General features: G+C 46.1%; 1 protein-coding gene across 4 annotated transcripts in view; it reads left to right on the plus strand.

The window, feature by feature from the left end:
• The window catches only part of ADAM12 (ADAM metallopeptidase domain 12), a 346,871-nt gene that overhangs the window by 273,893 nt on the left and 54,683 nt on the right, over window positions 1-18,295 (plus strand). For all 4 annotated transcript variants that reach the window (XM_039237898.1, XM_039237897.1, XM_039237900.1 and 1 more), the window contains one exon: window positions 13,945-14,122. In XM_039237898.1, coding sequence (XP_039093829.1) covers window positions 13,945-14,122 — 178 coding nt within the window. The remainder of the gene's footprint in view (window positions 1-13,944; window positions 14,123-18,295) is intronic.

An 18,295-nucleotide genomic window follows, 5' to 3' on the forward strand; every position in this document is an offset into this window, starting at 1 on the left:
TCTCTGCCACCAGCAATCTCCAGCAGGACCCACTTCAAGCTCCACTAGGTCAGCAATTGTGTCTGTTTGGTTCTTGCTAAACCCTCATCCCCAGCACCTAACACAGTGCCTGGCACATAGGGAAGTGCAATAAATATTTCTCAAATGAAAGCATGGATGGACAGAAGGATGGGTCAGTAGATGGAGGGCTAATGGTGAGTGGAATGGCAGATGGGCGGGTGGATGGATGGATGGATGGATGGATGGAATGATGGAGGAAAGGAAGGAAGGAAGGAAGGAAGGAAGGTGGGTGGACGGATGGATGGTTGAATGGAATGATGGAAGGAAGAGGGAGGAGGGAGGGAAGGAAGGGAAGATGGTGGGTGGACTGATGGATGGATGGATGGATATGCTGGTTGCAGCACAGTCAGATGTATGCAGAGTGAGGCCATCTCTCCACCTTTTGTGTAAGGGCTAACCTCTGGGGTGAAGACTCTCACCCATCATCTCTTATACTAACCAGCATTCACGGCACTGCCGTTTTCATCTGTTGTGTCTTCCACATCGTTCTACAGTGGGTTTATAATAGCTTCAAGAATAGATATAATAAATAGAAAAGCAAAGATAAAATGAAAAACAAAAATAAAATAAAAAAGAATAAGAGCAGAGACACCCCAGGGAAATGGGTGGCAAATCGGTGGCTGGGGCCATTGCTTTTCTTGTACATACTCCATGGAGATATAAGTGACAGGAACAGTTTGCTTTCAGAAAGTGGAGTCTTTTCTGAAGTGTCTTCTCCTGAAAGCCTTTGCTTAATTTAGCAGAAGTGAGAGGAGACGGGTCAAAAATATAAAATCTAAAGGTAGTGGTAAGGGACGCCTTCCATGATAAAGTGATTCAGTTAAGAGTTCGACTTTTGGTTTCCGCTCAGGTCATGATGTCACGGTTCGTGAGTTCAAGCGCCACATTCAGCTGTGTGCTGACCATGCAGAGCCTGCTTGGAATCCTCTCTCTCCCTGTCTGTCTACCCCCTCACCCTGGCTCATTATCTCTCTCTCTCTGTCTCTCTCAAAATATAAATGAATGAATGAACGAACGAAAGAAAGAATGAATGAATGAAAGTAGTAGTAAGAGTAAGGCCCTGTAGACTTCATGGACCACACTCCAGTCTGCAAAGAACTTTCATATCTCCTTCTCATTTAATTGTGCCTTAGAGGAAAGGGTACATACAATCACCTCCATTTTACAGATGAGAAAACTGAAGTTTAGGGAGCCTAGTGGCCCCATAGCTGGTCAGGCCCAGACTCTAGATGTCAGCCCACAGCTTCCGGTTCTTGGTCCATTCCTCCACACCTCCCCAGGTGTCTCTGAGCCGAGGGGACTTTGGTTCCTAATCACGGGGAGTGGGAGGGCCAGTGCCAGGAGCTCAGTGAGGCAAGGACAGCCCAACTTCAGCCCTGGTTGGGTGGCTTGGAGGTTATCTAGCATGACCCCTTTTTTGTCACATTTGACTAAAAGCGTCTTCCCTGTTATACACTCAGAGTCAGCAGAGCAATGGCATAATCTTTGCAGGTTATGCTAGGGCAGGGGGAAGAACGGCGTTACCTTGGACACGCACACTGTCCCTTACTACCTCTGGGTCTGTCTGCTTCTGCCAGAGCCCCGTCCCTGACAAGCCCCACGCAGAGACAGAGGCTTTTTCTTGTAATGAAGCTGAGAAGCTCCTCCTCTAAGACACAGCCTGTGACGGGCTGGGAACCCCCCCCCCGCACCGCCCCACCCTGCCCTCTGAGCCCCGTGCCCTTCAGGACTGGATTCAGGAGGAAACAGCTGTCTGCGCACAGAAGTGAAAGGTCAAATTTCTGGTAACGTCCAGAGACGACCTGTGCTCCTCTCAACTGACCAGAGCTCAGTTGGTATCTTTCTTTATTAAAAATTCTGGGAAATTACATTTGTGCTTTAATTGGTTTCCAGGGAGGAGGAGCAGAGGTCAAAGTTCACTTGTAGAAACATGAATTATAATGCGCCGCAGATGGCTTCATTCTGCATCCCAGGTGTTTGCCATTAACGATGGAAATGTCCTACTAAGGACGTTTTTGATCAGTTGCTCCTGGCCTGGCGCTTTCCTTTGCCTTCTGCGGCCCATCTGGTGGGCGGGCTGGGTCAGCGTTTGGCCCTAATGCAGTCGCTTTCCACTTGTGGAGTTGACAGGAGGAGCTCCTTCCGGTCACCCTGGGCTCTGCCCTGCTGTGTGAGCCAGTGCCCTTGGTGTCCCGCCCCTGCACCTGCAGGTGGGCGGAGTGCAGACCCAGGCCCTCTTCCGTCCCCCCCGACAGCCCCAAGGAGTCTTCCAGAAGAATCCCACTGCTTCCCAGGCAAGGAACGCTCTCCGCCCTCCGCTTGTTAGGCCCCAAACAGGCTCACAATCTCCCCCAGGTGTGTGCATTCTGGCCCGCCCTTGACCTCAGGTGCTGGATAAATCCCAAGGCCTGGCCTTTGTTTCCCATCACACCAAAGATGTTCTGGAAGGTGCCGGAAGGTGGGTTTGGAGTAACGTGCAGTGCCGCAGGTTTGGCTTCTGCCTCTGCCTGAGGCCGGCTGCCCGTCCTTGATCCTGATTCAGGGCAAGCCTGACACTGACCTGAGGCCCTTCCCCAGGAGTAACCCCTAGAAGCCGCTCCTTGAGGCCTTCTGAGTGCCACGGAGGCGCTGTGGTTGCACTGATCGTGGACTTGGGGTCAGAGAGCAGCGTTTTGACAGTTGACGTGACTGTGACAATGATACCTGACCTCCCTGAGCCTCTGTGTCCTCATCTGCACAATTGAAATGCTACCATCTGAGTCACAGGGGCACGGGTGAGAATGTCCACCGAGCTCCCGGCCCACAGCAGGGGCTCACCAACCAGTGGTAACTGCTGTTAACAGTCATGCTCATTGTCGCTGACCCGCAAGGTAAGATGGAGCCCCAGCCCCCGAAATGGGCCTCCTTGAGCTGTACCTCCATCCTGCCAGGCAGCCTGAGACCAGACGGGTCCCGGCAGCACCCCCTTCTCGCCTGCGCCTAAATTCTGTGCGCGGTGATTGAAGGTTTTCATTCCTGGGCATCACTGTGAAAAAATGTAAAGATTTTTTTTTAAAGATGGCCCTAGGATTTGGGGTTCGAAACTTGACGGAGCCAAGTCCATCCCCACTGTGACCTCACGTACCTTCTTTCACTGTAAATGGGCCTCCTGCCCAACTAGGGAAGGAGAAAATGGTAATCATGGGGGGTTTGTGCTCCTGGAGACTAAGAACACGGAACCTCGGCTCTGAGCTCTGTGAATTTGAGGAGCTGTTTTTGAAAGAAGGTCTTTGGGCTGGTTGTGGAATTCACCATAAAGAGGAGGAATCGTCAGATCGTGTTCTCAGAGAACGGAGGCCAGGTCTGCTCCGTTTGGGGTCCTGTCCGCCCCTGAGCTCAGAGCCTGGCCTCAGCTGTGGAGCCCAAGGTTGGGGAAACATGTGCAGTGTGCTCACGTGACATGAGCTTTGGGAAAGACTTGGAAAAAGCGTCCAGGAACCGATCACAACCACGATTGCATAGCAGGTAAGAGTCGCCCAGGTGCGATTTTGCTTCTATTAGTTGTTTACACTCCTTGGTTCTGGTTGAGCTAGAGAAATCCCAGCCCTTGCATTCTGGACCTGTGTCTTTGTGCTCTTTCACACCGTATGTCTCAAAATGAGGCATCACACTTAACTGCTTGATCTTCCCTCTGCCTCCTGAATTGTTTTCCTCTCGAACTCCCACATACCCGTGGTTTTACAGTTTTTTTTTTTTAATGTTTTTATTTATTTCTAGGAGAGAGAGTGAGAGGGAGACACAGACTCTGAAACAGGCTCCAGGCTCTGAGCTGGCAGTCAGCACAGAGCCCGACGCGGGGCTCGAACCCACGAACCGCGAGATCATGACCTAAGCGAAAGTCGGACGCTTAACCGACTAAGCCACCCGGGCGCCCCCCGTGGTTTTACAGTTTAACGCTTGCTACGTTCGGGCCACAACTAATGACAAATTCTGCACCCTATGGAAAATGTTTTTAAGTCCTTGAATATACAAGGCACTGATGTTAGTACTTTGAAGGGACCAAGACACAACTCTAAAAAGAAATACACAGCTTTTTTCTATGAATCCTGGCAACCAGCATCTCACGATGCTTTGACATTAACTAGCTCACTGATCCGGACCTGTGGAGTGTGAGGCAGTTGGTGTTACCCTGTTCTATAGATGCGAACACTGAGGCTTTGTTTTAAATCTTGGCTTTAGTTTTGATGGATGGGGTGCTCAGACTTCTGCTCTTTCGGTTCTTCTCCACCTGCTCTGTGCAATGCATCGAGGTAAAGAGCACCCCCTCCCCCCGCCCCGGGCCTGTGGAATCTGTCACTTCTGCTGTCAGAAGGAAATCAAACTCCATTTTAGCCTGCGAAGTGAAATCAGTGGGAAGCAGAAAGTCAGCAACACGTTTTCCACAACCAGCTATGCCTTAATCATTTATCAGCTGGAAGAGAAGTGAGGTTGTTGTTTGTTTTTTGGGTTTTTTTTTTTTTTTTCCTTTTCCAATCGATTTCAACAGAGAAATCTGGACGGCTTCCCATCCATCCTGGTTTCCTGCGACGTTGGCTTTTCCTGTCACAGTTGTGTCCGCTCCAAGTTCTCAGCAGCTGCCCAGGCAGTTCCCACCCCCACCCCCTCCTTCCTCGGGTCACTTCCGTGTCCCTCCTGCAGTCAGCACGACAGACTGACGTCACCCAGAGCTCAGAGCTGGGACAGACTCTGTGACCCGGCACATATTTATTAACGAGGCAACGGCAGCTCAGGAACCCCGATGCATGGTGACCCGCAGTCCCTGTGAATCCAGCCGGGTTACACCTGCTCTCCCTGGCTGCCTCATTCCCAACGAGAAAGGCCGTTGTCTCCAGACAATACCCAGAGAGCTTTTGCAAGGCAGATAACTCCAAACTCTCCTGTCAAGGCTGATAAATTGGCTTAGTGTGGTTCACCCCAAGAATGTAACAGTGAATAGCACAATAGGCTTCTGCAAAGCAAAGAATTTTCTGACTGCAGATTTGTCAAAGTAAAAGTAACCCCTAATAATGTTTTACTTGGCAGCTTTGTGCTGGCCAAAATATTAAGCCACGGCTGCGTTTACAGAGAGAAGCCATAAGTGGTGTTCCTCTTTGGAAAAGGGGGTTTTGTGTTTTCGTTCCTCCCAGAATCACCCAGCTGTCCGTTTCATCCACATTTCATTTCTGAGCTTGCATTCTGCATGGTAGATTTGCCCCCAAGTGTCCTTGGTTGTTAAATATTAGAGACAAAGGCGGAGGTGTGTGACAAAAGAGGTCACGTCTGGGCAGGATCTGTCACCCTGGTGTGGCATCTGTCCGTGAGCAGAAAGCAGTGGTTTTCTAGGGTCCTACATATAAGCATTTGGAAGTGCGCCGTGCGGAAGGGAGGTCTCTTGTACAAGGGCTTCTTTTCTAAATAAATCTCCTGTTTTATTGCTTTGCAACAGTCTATCATTGCTATATGTCAATTCAGTTAGCTGCTGTGCTGGCATATTTGGGATAACGTAGGAGACGTATTAAAATGCACATTGTGATGAACTTCCAGAAAGCTATGGAAGAAACGGAGGCTTGTGTTTTTAAGCTACCCACCCTCGGCTGCTGAAGATCTTTGATGTCGTGGGCAACTCTGTGGCCCAGGTAGTGTTCTTTCCGTCAGTCCTCTGGGGAATACAGCTGTCAAGTGAGACCAGAACAGCAAGGAACAGCACGAACCAAAGGAAAGCAGAATCCCGCACACGGGAGTTTGAAGCAAGAGGAAGAAACTTGTTTCAGGACAGAAACATCACTTCTCACAACCAGAACCTTCTGTGGCACCTCACTTAGTATATAATATGTCTGGTAGTTGGTCATTCTGGGGTAACACTGAAAGGTATTTGAAAATTTATTCATGATTTGAGTTTGGCTTCAAAAGACAGATGGGGTGCCTAGGTGGCTCAGTCGGTTAGGCATCAACTCTTGATCTCAGCTTGGGTCCTGATCTCAGGGTTGTGAGTTCAAGCCCTGCGCTGGGCGTGAAGCCTACTTAAAAAATAAAGGGGTGCCTGTGTGGCTCAGTCCGTTAAGTGTCTGACTCTTAGTTTCTACTCCTGTCAGGATCTCGTGGTTTTGTGAGTTCAAGCCTTGCATCAGGCTCTGCACTGGCAGCATAGAGCCTGCTTGGTATTCTCTCTCTCCCTTTCTCTCTCTGCTCCTCTGCCACTTGCACTGGTGCTCTCTCTCTCTCTCTCTCTCTCTCTCTCTCTCAAAATAAATAAGTAAACTTATTTTTTTCAAAGACAGATACTCATGGAATTTTTAACACATGCCTAAAATCACATGTTTTCAAAATGTTGTACAAAAGGCTTTTCTTAGAAAATGGAACCACAGTGTAAGAGAGAACCATTTTTAATTTTTTTTTATTAGAGTACATGCAAGCGTGGAGGGGGGCAGATGGAGAGAGAATCTTAAGCAGGCTCTGTGCTCAGCATGGAGGCCGACATGGGGCTCAGTCCCACAACCCTGGGATCATGACCTGAACTGAAATCAAGGGTTAGATGCTCAACCAAATGAGCCACATAGGGGCCCCAAACAGAACAATTTCTAATTTGAAATAGTGCATGAAAGGTGACCAGTGAGGCACCTAGATTGTCTTCCTTATTTTTTGACATCCATAGGTGCGGGTTTGTCCCTATATTATCTTTACAGCATCGGAGTTTTAAATGTAGGTCAGTTGTTCCCAAACCTTAATTTTGACAGTGCCAGAACACAGATGACCCTTGAAAACATGATGTTAAGTGAAAAAAGCCAGACCTAAGAGGTCATGTAATGTACGACTGCATTTATATGAAATGCTGAGAACAGGCAATTCAAAAGAGACAAAAAGCAGATGAGTGGCTGCCAGGTACTGCAGGGAGGAAGCAACGAGAAGTGACTGCTTAATTAATGGGTATGGGTTCGTTTGCGGGGTGGGGGGTGCAGGTAAGGAGCATGTTGTGGAATTCAATAGTGGTGAGGGCTGCACAACCTTATGTATGTACTAAAAGCTACTAGGTTGTATACTTTTAAATGGTAGATTTTACATATGTGTTTTACCCCAATTTGTTTTCAATTTTAATTTTTTACTTGTATTGTTTTTTAATATAATTTATTGTCACACTGGCTTACATGCAACCCCCAGTGCTCATCCCCACGAGTGCCCTCCTCCATGCCCATCACCCATTTTCCCCTCTCCCCCACCCCCATCAACCCTCAGTTTGTTCTCTGTATTTAAGAGTCTCTTATGGTTTGCTTTCCTCCCTCTCTGTAACCTTTTTCCCCCTTTCCTTCTTTCATGGTCTTCTGTTAAATTTCTCAAGATCCACATATGAGTGAAAACATATGATATCTGTCCTTCCCTGACTGACTTATTTCGCTCAGCAGAACACCCTCCGGTTCCATCCACGTTGTTGCAAACGGCATGATTTCATTCTTTCTCATTTCCAAGTGGTATTCCACTGAATATATAAACCACATCTTCTTGATCCATTCATCTGTTGATGGACACTTAGGCTCTTTCCATGTTTTAGCTATTGTGGAGAGTGCTGCTATGAACATTGGGGCACATGTGCCCCCTCTGCATCAGCATTTCTGTATCCCTCGGGTAAATTCCTAGCAGTGCTATTGCTGGGTCACAGGGGAGTTCTAGTGTTAATTTTTTGAGGAGCCTCCACACTGTTTTCCAGAGGGGCTGCACCAGTTTACATGCCCACCAACAGTGTAGGAAGGTGCCCGTTTCTCCACATCCTCGCCAGCATCTATAGTCTCCTGATTTGCTCATTTTACCCACTCTGACCAGTGTGAGGTGGTATCTCAGTGTGGCTTTGATTTGTATTTCCCTGATGAGGGATGCTGAGCATCGTTTCATGTGTCTGTTGGCCATCTGGATGTCTTCTTTGGAAAAGTGTCTGTTCATGTTTTCTGCCCATTTCTTCACTGGATTATTTGTTTTACGAGTGTGGAGTCTGGTGTGAAAAGTCACCTGGAGCTCTTGTTAAAACACAAATTACTGGGCTCCACCCTGAGGTTTTCTGACTCCGTGGATCTGGGTGGGGTCTGGGCATTTGCATTGCTGGTAAGTTGCAAAGTGCCGCTAACGCAGGCACACTCTGAGGACCACTCATCCAGGCATCTGTTGGGTAACGGGAGGGTTTATCCTCTGTGTTTAAATCAGAATATCAGGGTTTGTTGATCACTGTCCACACTCTGGCAGTTCACTACACATAGTGCCATGCTGAACTGACCTCAGTAATGACAAAAGTGGGGTTTTTTTTTTTAATGTTTTTTTTAAATTTATTTCTAGGAGACAGAGAGAGAGACAGCGTGAGCAGGGGAGGGTCAGAGAGAGAGGGAGTCACAGACTGAAACAGGCTCCAGGCTCTGAGCTGGCAGTCAGCACAGAGCCCGACGCGGGGCTCGAACCCACGAACCGCGAGATCGTGACCTAAGTGAAAGTCGGACGCCCAACCGACTAAGCCACTCAGGCGCCCCCAAAAGTGGGTTTTTAAATAACTGAACTTGGAATCAAATCTAGCGTCTGCCATCCCTTAACTGTAAACTCTTAATCTAATCCTTCGTCTTGTTTGTAACAATACCCACTCACTGGATTGCTTTGAAAAAAAAAATTTTTAATGTTTTATTTATTTCTAGGAGAGAGAGAGAGAGACAGCACGAACAGGGGAGGGTCAGAGAGAGAGGGAGTCACAGACTGAAACAGGCTCCAGGCTCTGAGCTGGCAGTCAGCACAGAGCCCGACGCGGGGCCCGAACCCACGAACCGCGAGATCATGACCTAAGCGAAAGTCGGACGCTAAACCGACTAAGCCACCCAGGCGCCCCTTGAAAATTTTTTTTAATTTAAATTCAAGTTAGTTAACATACATTGTGGTCTCGGCTTCAGGAGTAGAACCCAGTGATTCATTTCTTACATATGATACCGAGTGCTCATCCTGAAAAATGTCCTCCGGGGGCGCCTAGGTGGCTCAGTTGATTAAGTGTTCGACTTCGGCTCAGGTCATGATCTCACAGTTCTTGGGTTCAAGCCCCGCATCGTGTTCTGTGCGGGTAGCTCAAAGCCTGGAGCCTGTTTCAGATTCTGTGTCTCCCCCTCTCTCTGCCCCTCTCCCGCTCAGGCTCTGTCTCTCTGTCTCAAAAATAAAATTAAAAATCTATTTTAAAAAAGTGTCCTCCTTAATCCCTATCACCCATTTAACCCATCTTCCTACTCCCCACCGCTCCCCAGCAGTCTTCAGTTTATTCTCTATATTTAAGAGTTTCTTATGGTTTGACTCCCTCTCTGTTTTTATCTTATTTTTCCTTCCTTTCCCCTATGGTCTTCTGTTGAGTTTCTCAAATTCCACATATGAGTGAAATCATATGCTGGGTCTCTTTCTCTGACTGACTTAAGTCACCTAGCATAATACCCTCTAGTTCCATCTACGTTGTTGTAACTGGCAAGATTTTATTCTTTTTCATTGCCCAGTAGTTGTCCATTGTATATATTTAAATTTAAAAGCAAAAAAGTATAAAAAGAAATATTACTGTGAGAGAGCACCCACTATACCACTTAGCTAGTTCTCAATACAGTTATTTTTAAATATATGCCTGTATAGATCAGCTAAATATATACATTATAATCAAATATCATTTATATTTTTATATAATTTCTACATTATATAGCTAAGTATGCACGGTATATTTATTTTATGTATATGTAAATATATATCCATATGGGTGGAGAGGCAGTGTGGGACATGGGTGTGTCTAGTAGTTCCTTGAACAAAGGTCATCAAGGTGACTGTGGGAAGGCATATTTGAATCATATTGGGATCCTCCTTAGGGCTTTAAATATAATAGACACTTGGAAATTACTTCTTGCATAAGTAAATAGACTGGTGATTCAGTGAAAGAGTAGTGAACACATTACCCAAAAGGTTTAATTCTGCTGTCATCCTAACTTCTTTCAAAGTTAGAAAGGAACGTGATGAGCTTGGGTCCCTTTTACATGTGACTCCATTGAAGAAATAGCAACCTTAATAATTGATCTTGTCCATGGATTCTTGACACCATCCTGGGGAGTAGACTCTGTACCTTGCTCATGGTTCACTGGCACATTTTTTATGCAAATGAATGAACTGTTCTTTGGCTCTTAAGCCAAGATGTCAGTGGTTTGCTAGACAACCAGTGGCTTTAGGGATGTCAAACATTTTAAAATATTTATAAATTAGGATTATATTATAATTGGAAGAATCTAATATTTGGTGCCTTCACATTCCCTTTTGAGATTTTTTAAAATTTTTTTTAATGTTTTTTTTTTATTTATTTCTAGGAGAGAGAGAGAGAGAGACAGCGTGAGCAGGGGAGGGTCAGAGAGAGAGGGAGTCACAGACTCTGAAACAGGCTCCAGGCTCTGAGCTGTCAGTCAGCACAGAGCCCGACGTGGGGCTCGAACCCACGAACCGCGAGATCATGACCTGAGCAAAAGTCGGACGCTTAACCGACTAAGCCACCCGGGCGCCCCTCCCTTTTGAGATTTAAAATCCTTTTACATCACTAAAATCTGTTTGTTGGAGGAAGGGCCAATGGGTTAGATATAATTTTTGAAAAATTTTAATGTTATCTATTTTTGAGAGAGAGACAGAGTGTGATCAAGGGAGGGGCAGAGAGTGAAGGAGACACAGAATCCGAAGCAGGCTCCAGGCTCTGAGCTGTCAGCACAGAGCCCGACATAGGGCTTGAACCCACCAACTGGAGATCATGACCCAAGCCAAAGTCAGACACCCAGTGAACTGAGCCACCCAGGTATCTAGCCACCCTAGATAATAATTTTTAAATATTCTCATTCATGCAACCGAGAGGACCTCAGCAAAAGGAAGATGTTGAGCAGACCTTTGCTTGTCATTCAAAAATAGTTTGCTCAAAAGAGGGGAAATAAGAGTTTGGAGTTCTTAAGACAAATACCTTCAGCCATTATCAGTACCTGGTCCAGGCAGAGCAAAGTCCCCCACCATTTAATGATACTCCGTGGTAGTCTTCTTAGCATCAGCATGAAGTTGGGTGGCCGAGAGGTCCTCCTCCATTTAGCAAGTTCCTCTAGACCAGTCCCATCTCTCTATCTATCTCTGAACCAGTTCTTCCCTCTGCCTAGAAAGTTCCTCCTCCCGATGTGCCCACAATTGGTCCCTCCCATGCTCTGGTGAGAGTGACAGATGCCACCGTATCCCCACCCAGTGATATCTTTTCCAACCACCCTTCCTAAAAGTTCAGTTCTTCCCATGCATATCCTCTCTTCCTTGCCTGTTTAATTTTTCTCTTTAACATCCCGTTCTAGCACACTTCATTGTCCCCCTTACCGTATGCATTACCCACCTGCCTGGCTGGAATGCAAGCTCCATGATAATCAGGATTTTTCAATGCTTTCTTCACTCTCCCTATTTCTTTTCTTTTTTTAATGTTTGATTTATTTCTGAGAGAGAGAGAGAGAGAGAGAGCAGGGGAGGGTCAGAGAGAAAGGGAGGTACAGAATCTGAAACAGGCTCCAGGCTAGCAGTGAGCCCAGAGCCCGACGCAGGGCTCGAACCCATGAACCGTGAGATCATGACCTGAGCGAAGTCGGAGGCCTAACCCACTGAGCCACCCAGGTGCCCCCTCACCCTCCCTATATCTAAGAGCAACAGAGAACTCTATTTCTGACAGCGTCTAACACAAAGACACAAACGTACTTGTGCCAACAAAGATGTGCTCTCCTCTCTCAAACATTCTGAAGTTTAAATCCTGGACTTAAACAGATCCCATGCATCTTCTTACTGTCTATCCCTTTTCTTTAGTCTCACCTCCCCAAAGCCCAATATGCACTTGTTATTTTGCAAGACAATGAGATGGGAGGGTCTGGAGCTGGCCTCAGCCTTTTAGCCTCTGGACACTGGTGGACAATCCCTGCCCGTTTGTGGAACAGTGTGGTTCATTGATCTTCTCTCAACTATTGTTATTCTTGCTCTGAACCCTTCCTGAGATTCACAAGTGACCCTAGCATCTTGTCTAGTTAACTGTGAAAACATTGTAGAAATAGTTCCTTTCCAGAATGCTCTAATAAGACTTGGTCACAACACCTGGCTGCATACATAGCACAGGAGAATGATGTTTAGCCTCCTGGATCAGGCCCTGAGCTACATAAGTGTCCTAGAAGAAGGTCAGATCCTTGCCTTGATGAAACGTATTTCTTTGCAAAGAGAAATGCTCTCAATTCCTGCGTAACATATCATTGTCTTTTCAACACAAAGCACTTCTAAATTGATAAAATTGGAATTTTCTGGTGATCATCATATGAAGCTATTGAGCATCATTTTGATATCAAGAATAACCTGTCTGCCAACAAAGGTTCTAAAGATTTTGAAAGGAACTTGTGACAGCACTAGAAGTAAGCCCTGCTTTATTATTGCCTTTCCATCCAAGATCAAGACATGTACTTATTCATTTATCTGTAGATTAGAATTCTACTCCAGAGTTAATCACCTGAGATGGATAGAAAATGCTTGAGGGAGATAAGACGGTGTTACCAGTGTATTACCAGGAAATGATCCTGATCTCACAATAGTGCCAAACTGTATCGGATGGTGGCCAGTCTGCCATCTTTGGGAATACATCCAGCTTGCGTTGGTTTGGCCGGTTGACTAGGATCCATTTATAATGTCATCCTATGAACGTCAACATGGAGAGAGGGTGTTCAGGCCTGCTGGCCAACAGGCCCTCTTCCTCATGAAATAGCAAAACAATCTGAGTTTCTGACATCCTTGTCCCTCCTCACCATTGCTGCCTCAACACAGAAGGAAATGCACTTGAAGAGAGAGAGAGCTACTCTACATAAGTTGGGTAACACTAGCTGCCTTAGGAAACAAGACCCTAATTGTCAGTGTCTTACCATAATAGAGGTGGGTTTCCCTCCCATATGCCCACCCCCCCCCCCCCGGGGCTCTAAGCTGCAGGTGGTTTCCGTTCCAGCCATTAGTCGGGACCAGACTCCACTTCCTAGGACATTGGAATCCTCTGAGCTCAGCTGACCGAGGGGAAAGAGAGGACCTGAAGGGTAACAGTCACTTTACCTTCACCCAGAAGTATCCCACATCACTTCACCTCTGTTCATATCCATGGCCGAGAATTAGTCCTCTAGCCCATCCTGGAGCAAGGGGGCGGGGCAGCCCCTCTGGACCATGGAAGGTGGAACATGAACTATGCAGGGAAGGTTGGCCAACTTTGCCACATCCACTGTAGCCCTGGTATTCTGAGGCAAGAGCAGGGCCCACACTTCCAGTCCCCTGCACTCTCTTACAGCTGTGCCTTGAGAAGCAGTGATTTGCCCTTCACAGACCCGACTGCCAGTACCAGCCGGCCCTCACCTGCAGTGGGGTTGTGCCCGTGGGACTGTGGAACTGCTATGCACAGCCATTTGTACCTGCCTCTTCTTTGTGCTTTCCAACCAGGACATCGGTGTGTGTTCATATTACAAACTGCAGGTCCCAAGAACTCATGTTCCATCGTATCACTTCATACAGAGCTGTTAATCGTTGTCCCTAATGAGATCTGTACAAATTCGTCGATTTGAAAACTGTCAGAAGAGAATTTCTTTTTTGATAGAGCACTTCTTCCTTGGCGGTGTGGGCACTGTGCCGGAGTGGATCTCAGGATGTAGCCGAGCCTGCCTCGATTTAGGCAAGGCAGTTAAGCCTTGGTCCACAGGGGCTGACGGTGGACATGTGGGCAGCTCCTGTCGGCGAGCCCCATGAGTATCTGTATTCAAGGGAAGGCTCAGGAAGCCACTCCGTGTCCCGATGGCTGACCGTCTCAGGTCTTCCCCACAGGTTCCCATTCCCCATGGTGTTCAGCAGCTGCAGCAAGAAGGACCTGGAGGCCAGCCTGGAGAAAGGCATGGGAATGTGCCTCTTTAACCTGCCGGAAGTGAAGCAGTCTTTCGGGGGCCAGAAGTGTGGGAATGGATACGTGGAGCAAGGAGAGGAGTGTGACTGTGGAGGGCCAGAGGTAAGAGACCGTCCCCACCCCCCAGGACTGCCGCCTTGCATCTGTGGCTGGCAAAGGAGTAGGAAGAATTATGTAGCGGAACGAAAGTGCTAGAAACTCACGATGGAAAGTCCTAAACAGGCCCCCCTCTTGAACAGCTGTGCAAGCCAGGGCGGCCTTCTTGGATCATAATGATGACACAGAATAAATTGTATCACTGCTTTTAAAAAGATAAAGAATCTTCTCTATTGAAGGACAAGGTCTAGGTGAGGCAAGCTGAGGAGAAGAATAAAAAAAAGCATTTAGCTTTGAGTTTAACAGAGAAGGAAGCTTTGGGAATGCTAGCTTCAAATGGCTAATAAGCATCATTTCTTTCTCCTCACAAGGCGAGCGACCAGAGGAGAATTTGAATAAGCAACATTCATTTTTAACCAAGAGCTCTCACCCAAGTTGAAAACCTGCCTGATGCTGCAGCCTTCTCTGTATGCACAACCCGAGGCTACAGGCTCTGCCTCTTTGCTTGTTAGCTTTCAGAAGCAATAAGCAGAAGCAGGGAACATTTTTATCCAGCAAAGGGCTGATTTAACCCTGTTTTCCAGCCAATGTCAGGCAAAATGTCTTATTTCCGTAGGGCCCAAGATAAACATAATCAACATAAAAAATTATAACGGCCACTTTTTGATCTCTGAATGATCTTGAGAAGGAAAGAGAAAGCACACAGTGAGATCTCCTGGTAAAACAAGGGCCTCCTGGAAGCCTGGAAGAGGCTGTGTTTAGAATAAATCAAAGCAGGTCATTTGTATAGCAAGCAGTCTGCATGTTGGATTCCCTCCCTGAGGGCTTACGCAAGCGGAAATGGTAGATGGGTTCAAGGTGGGCTTAGCTAGATTCACAGACAGGCTTGGTGAGGCCTTAGGAAAAGCATGTGTGGGAGGGCTGCTCTGAAATGGGGGTTCTAGGGTAGAAGGAAATGTACAGAGATCCTCGGGCTATCCGTCAAATTCCTGTGCTCATCAGACAGACAGCCGGTTGTAGAATCTTCTTCATAGTCCTAATTCTAAGATCATTCCTGCTGGTATGGGCAACCGCAGAGCCTTGGGAATTAGGACTATGAAGAAGATTCTACAACCGGCTGTCTGTCTGATGAGCACAGGAAGTCCTTCTATCTGGCCCTCTGCAAGAATGCTGGGAGCGAATAAGTACTGGGAGATGGGGCTAGTAGAGGTGGTCCCGTCAAACGTTTGCACGCCCTTTCCAAACCCGGGACTCAACAGTGATACCAGCACTGTATCACAGCAGCAATAATTATGCTCACAATGTGTTGGGGGTGATTGCTGTACAGGAGCAATGGGATCATAGAAACTCTTCTTAAGATTAGAGAATAAACTGAGGACTGATGGGGGTAGGGGGAGGGGAAAGGGAGATGGGCATGGAGGAGGCACTTGTGGGGATGAGCACTGGGTGTTCTATGGAAACCAACTTGACTAAACTATTTTAAAAAAAGGTTAGTGGAGGAAAACTGGAAACTGTCACAGGGTGGGGTATACAAAGGGGAAATTCTTTGGAGACTTTGTTAATCACTTGAAGAAGAAAAACAAAATTAGTTTAAATTGCCCATGTTTCTCAGGAGAGACCATGCAGACTTAAAATGGTTTGTCTTTGATTTGAACTCCTTGTAATTGTTTAATCTAAATAAATTTGACAGCGCTTCCTAGAGTCATGAACTCTCAGGTTTAGAATGATGATCAGCAGTCATTCGCTCCACATTCCAATACCACCAGCATGGCCACCACCCTCACCGTTACCACCACTATCCCCACCACAACCACCCCCATCAGTACCATCCCCACTACCAGCATCCTCACCACCACCATCCTCTCAACAAATGTTTGAGTGCCTGAAATTTGCCAGCCGCTGATGTGGTCCTCAACTTCACCCCCATCAAGGAGTCATTCGGCTTTGACCAGGTGCTTCCTGTCTCTCCAGGCAGAATGTCCTGGCAGAGCAGTGCTGATTAAGTCAATCTCCTTCCTTATGTAGAACCAGCCACATTCTACTTGCAAATAGTTCCCAACTGGATCTTTCTGTGGTTGGGTCCTTATTTCATAGGCTAAGTTCTTGATATTTGAAGAGAACTATCATTCTTTCCATTGAAATTTCTTTCAAAGTCCAAGAAATCTTTCAACGTTCTAGGCAAGCCTCTTACCTCAATTTGTAGTTTTTTCATTTTTGCTTTCCGCATTGTGTCCAAGAGTATAACAACCCATATTCAGCTTCCAAACTGCTTTGACCAAAACTTTTAGTCAGACCTGGGCTTAATTCACCTGGACTCTTTAGCCCCCTGCCCAGTGCTCAGGCCCTGAAAATATCCCTCACGCCTTTGCTTCCTATCAGCCCATGCATTCCCTGGCCCACAGAGGGACTCAGTGTCACCACATTGGTGAGCGAAGGGGACCAGTGCTTCCCCAGGTCGTAACTGGACCATCCTCTGCCCCCTTGCTGCCAGAAATAATCGCTGTTTTCAAGAGGATGCATTGTAGACTTAGCTCAGTGCATTGTGATTAAGAATTTGTGTCTACCACCCACATCCCAAGAATGACACAGCCTTTGCAGAGAATTCTCTAATGGCTTCATTATTCTTTTTTTCTTTGGAGACTTAGTGTTCATTGGCTCTGTTGACCTTTTCTATTGAGTACTAAAATAATAAATGTATCAACAGATGAAGAATTGGTCTCTTCTGATAAATACAGTCCTGCAGAAGGAATAGATTCTGGGTAGTTAAAAAGGCAAGTGACTGCTAAAGTCTTCTGCACAGAGCATTGGATTTACATCAACCACAAGAATATCCTGACAACTCACTAGTTCATCCAGCCAACAGGGTCAGAAAAGCAGCCCTGAATCCTTGTTTAAAGTCAATAGAATGCCAGTAGCCTGCAAATATCTTTTAAACTTAGTTATCTTTCTCACATTATCAATCCCCCTTGAAGTCAAAGCCATTCTACTTGGCTGCATTTCCATTTGAACTGCTGCTTATGTTATTTAGTGATTTGGTGTGGGGTGGGGGAGGGGAGGTGGTAGTTCTTAAAGAATCTTAGGACCCAGGTTTCGGGTGGCTGATTTAATGTAGAAGCCCAAGGAAATCTGTAATTTGGTTCGTATGTCATTAGTAGGGCCGTTTAGGCCACAGTGAACAGGATGACATTGCTGTGTATTTGATGGCACTGATCAGGAATGCAATCAATAGACTTGTGGGGATGAGCACTGGGTGTTATATGGAAACCAACTTGACAATAAACTATATAAAAGAAAAAAAAAAGTTCCTAAACTTCTTATAGAAGTCCACGTGTTAGAAACCCTTACTGTCATAAGAGTAACAGCTATGACTTCTGGTTGGCTCTTTCATCTTATTGTATATATTATACACTCCAGATGTTTAGAAGGTCTTTGAGGAAATTTAAAATTTAATAACTTTGGATGGATGTGTAATGGGAGCAAATAGTAAACCCCAAATGAGAGCATGATTCATAGAGTCTCACATAGGGCACAGTTCAGAGATCTAGGATGGTCCCAAATCTTCTGGATTATACAAGATTTCATTAATTGCATTGTAATACTAATGATAAATTCACTAACAGAAGATGGTTTTCAGGAGTAAAATATTATACTTTTAAAGTACTACATGATTGGTTTCACTCTAGCTAATAGTATACATATTCTTCTCATGTCACATACTAAATAAAAGGACATTAATTAATTATACTAAAAGGACATTAATACTATAAGGGCATTAATTAATACCAATTAATACTAATGACCTCATGAACTCTTCTTTCTGATAATTCGTTTTCTTCTAAGCTGTGTAAACTCTGGGTTATTGGGATGTTCTAAAGTACAAGGACTTCATAAATACACTAGATAATATGTATAGACCTTTTTTTGAGAGCTGAGTGATGGCCTCCATTCCTTGTGGGGTGTTTGTTAGAAAACAGTGGGTATTTGTGAAGAACGGCCTAACAAAGGAGGTCATTTTCTCTCGTTTCCGAGAGAGCAGTACATCTCATATGTGATCTATCTGTTTAAATCCCTTGCAAATCCACGGGCACAGACCATGGACCTCTTCTCTGGCCTCTTGGTCATTTCGATGTGCATTTCTGACCTGAGAGGTGCCTTGTCCAGGTGAGGCAGCCCATATGT

This window comes from Hyaena hyaena, unplaced genomic scaffold (genome assembly GCF_003009895.1).
Source record: "Hyaena hyaena isolate Hyena2069 unplaced genomic scaffold, ASM300989v1 scaffold_129, whole genome shotgun sequence".
In the NCBI taxonomy this organism is placed as follows: domain Eukaryota; kingdom Metazoa; phylum Chordata; class Mammalia; order Carnivora; family Hyaenidae; genus Hyaena; species Hyaena hyaena.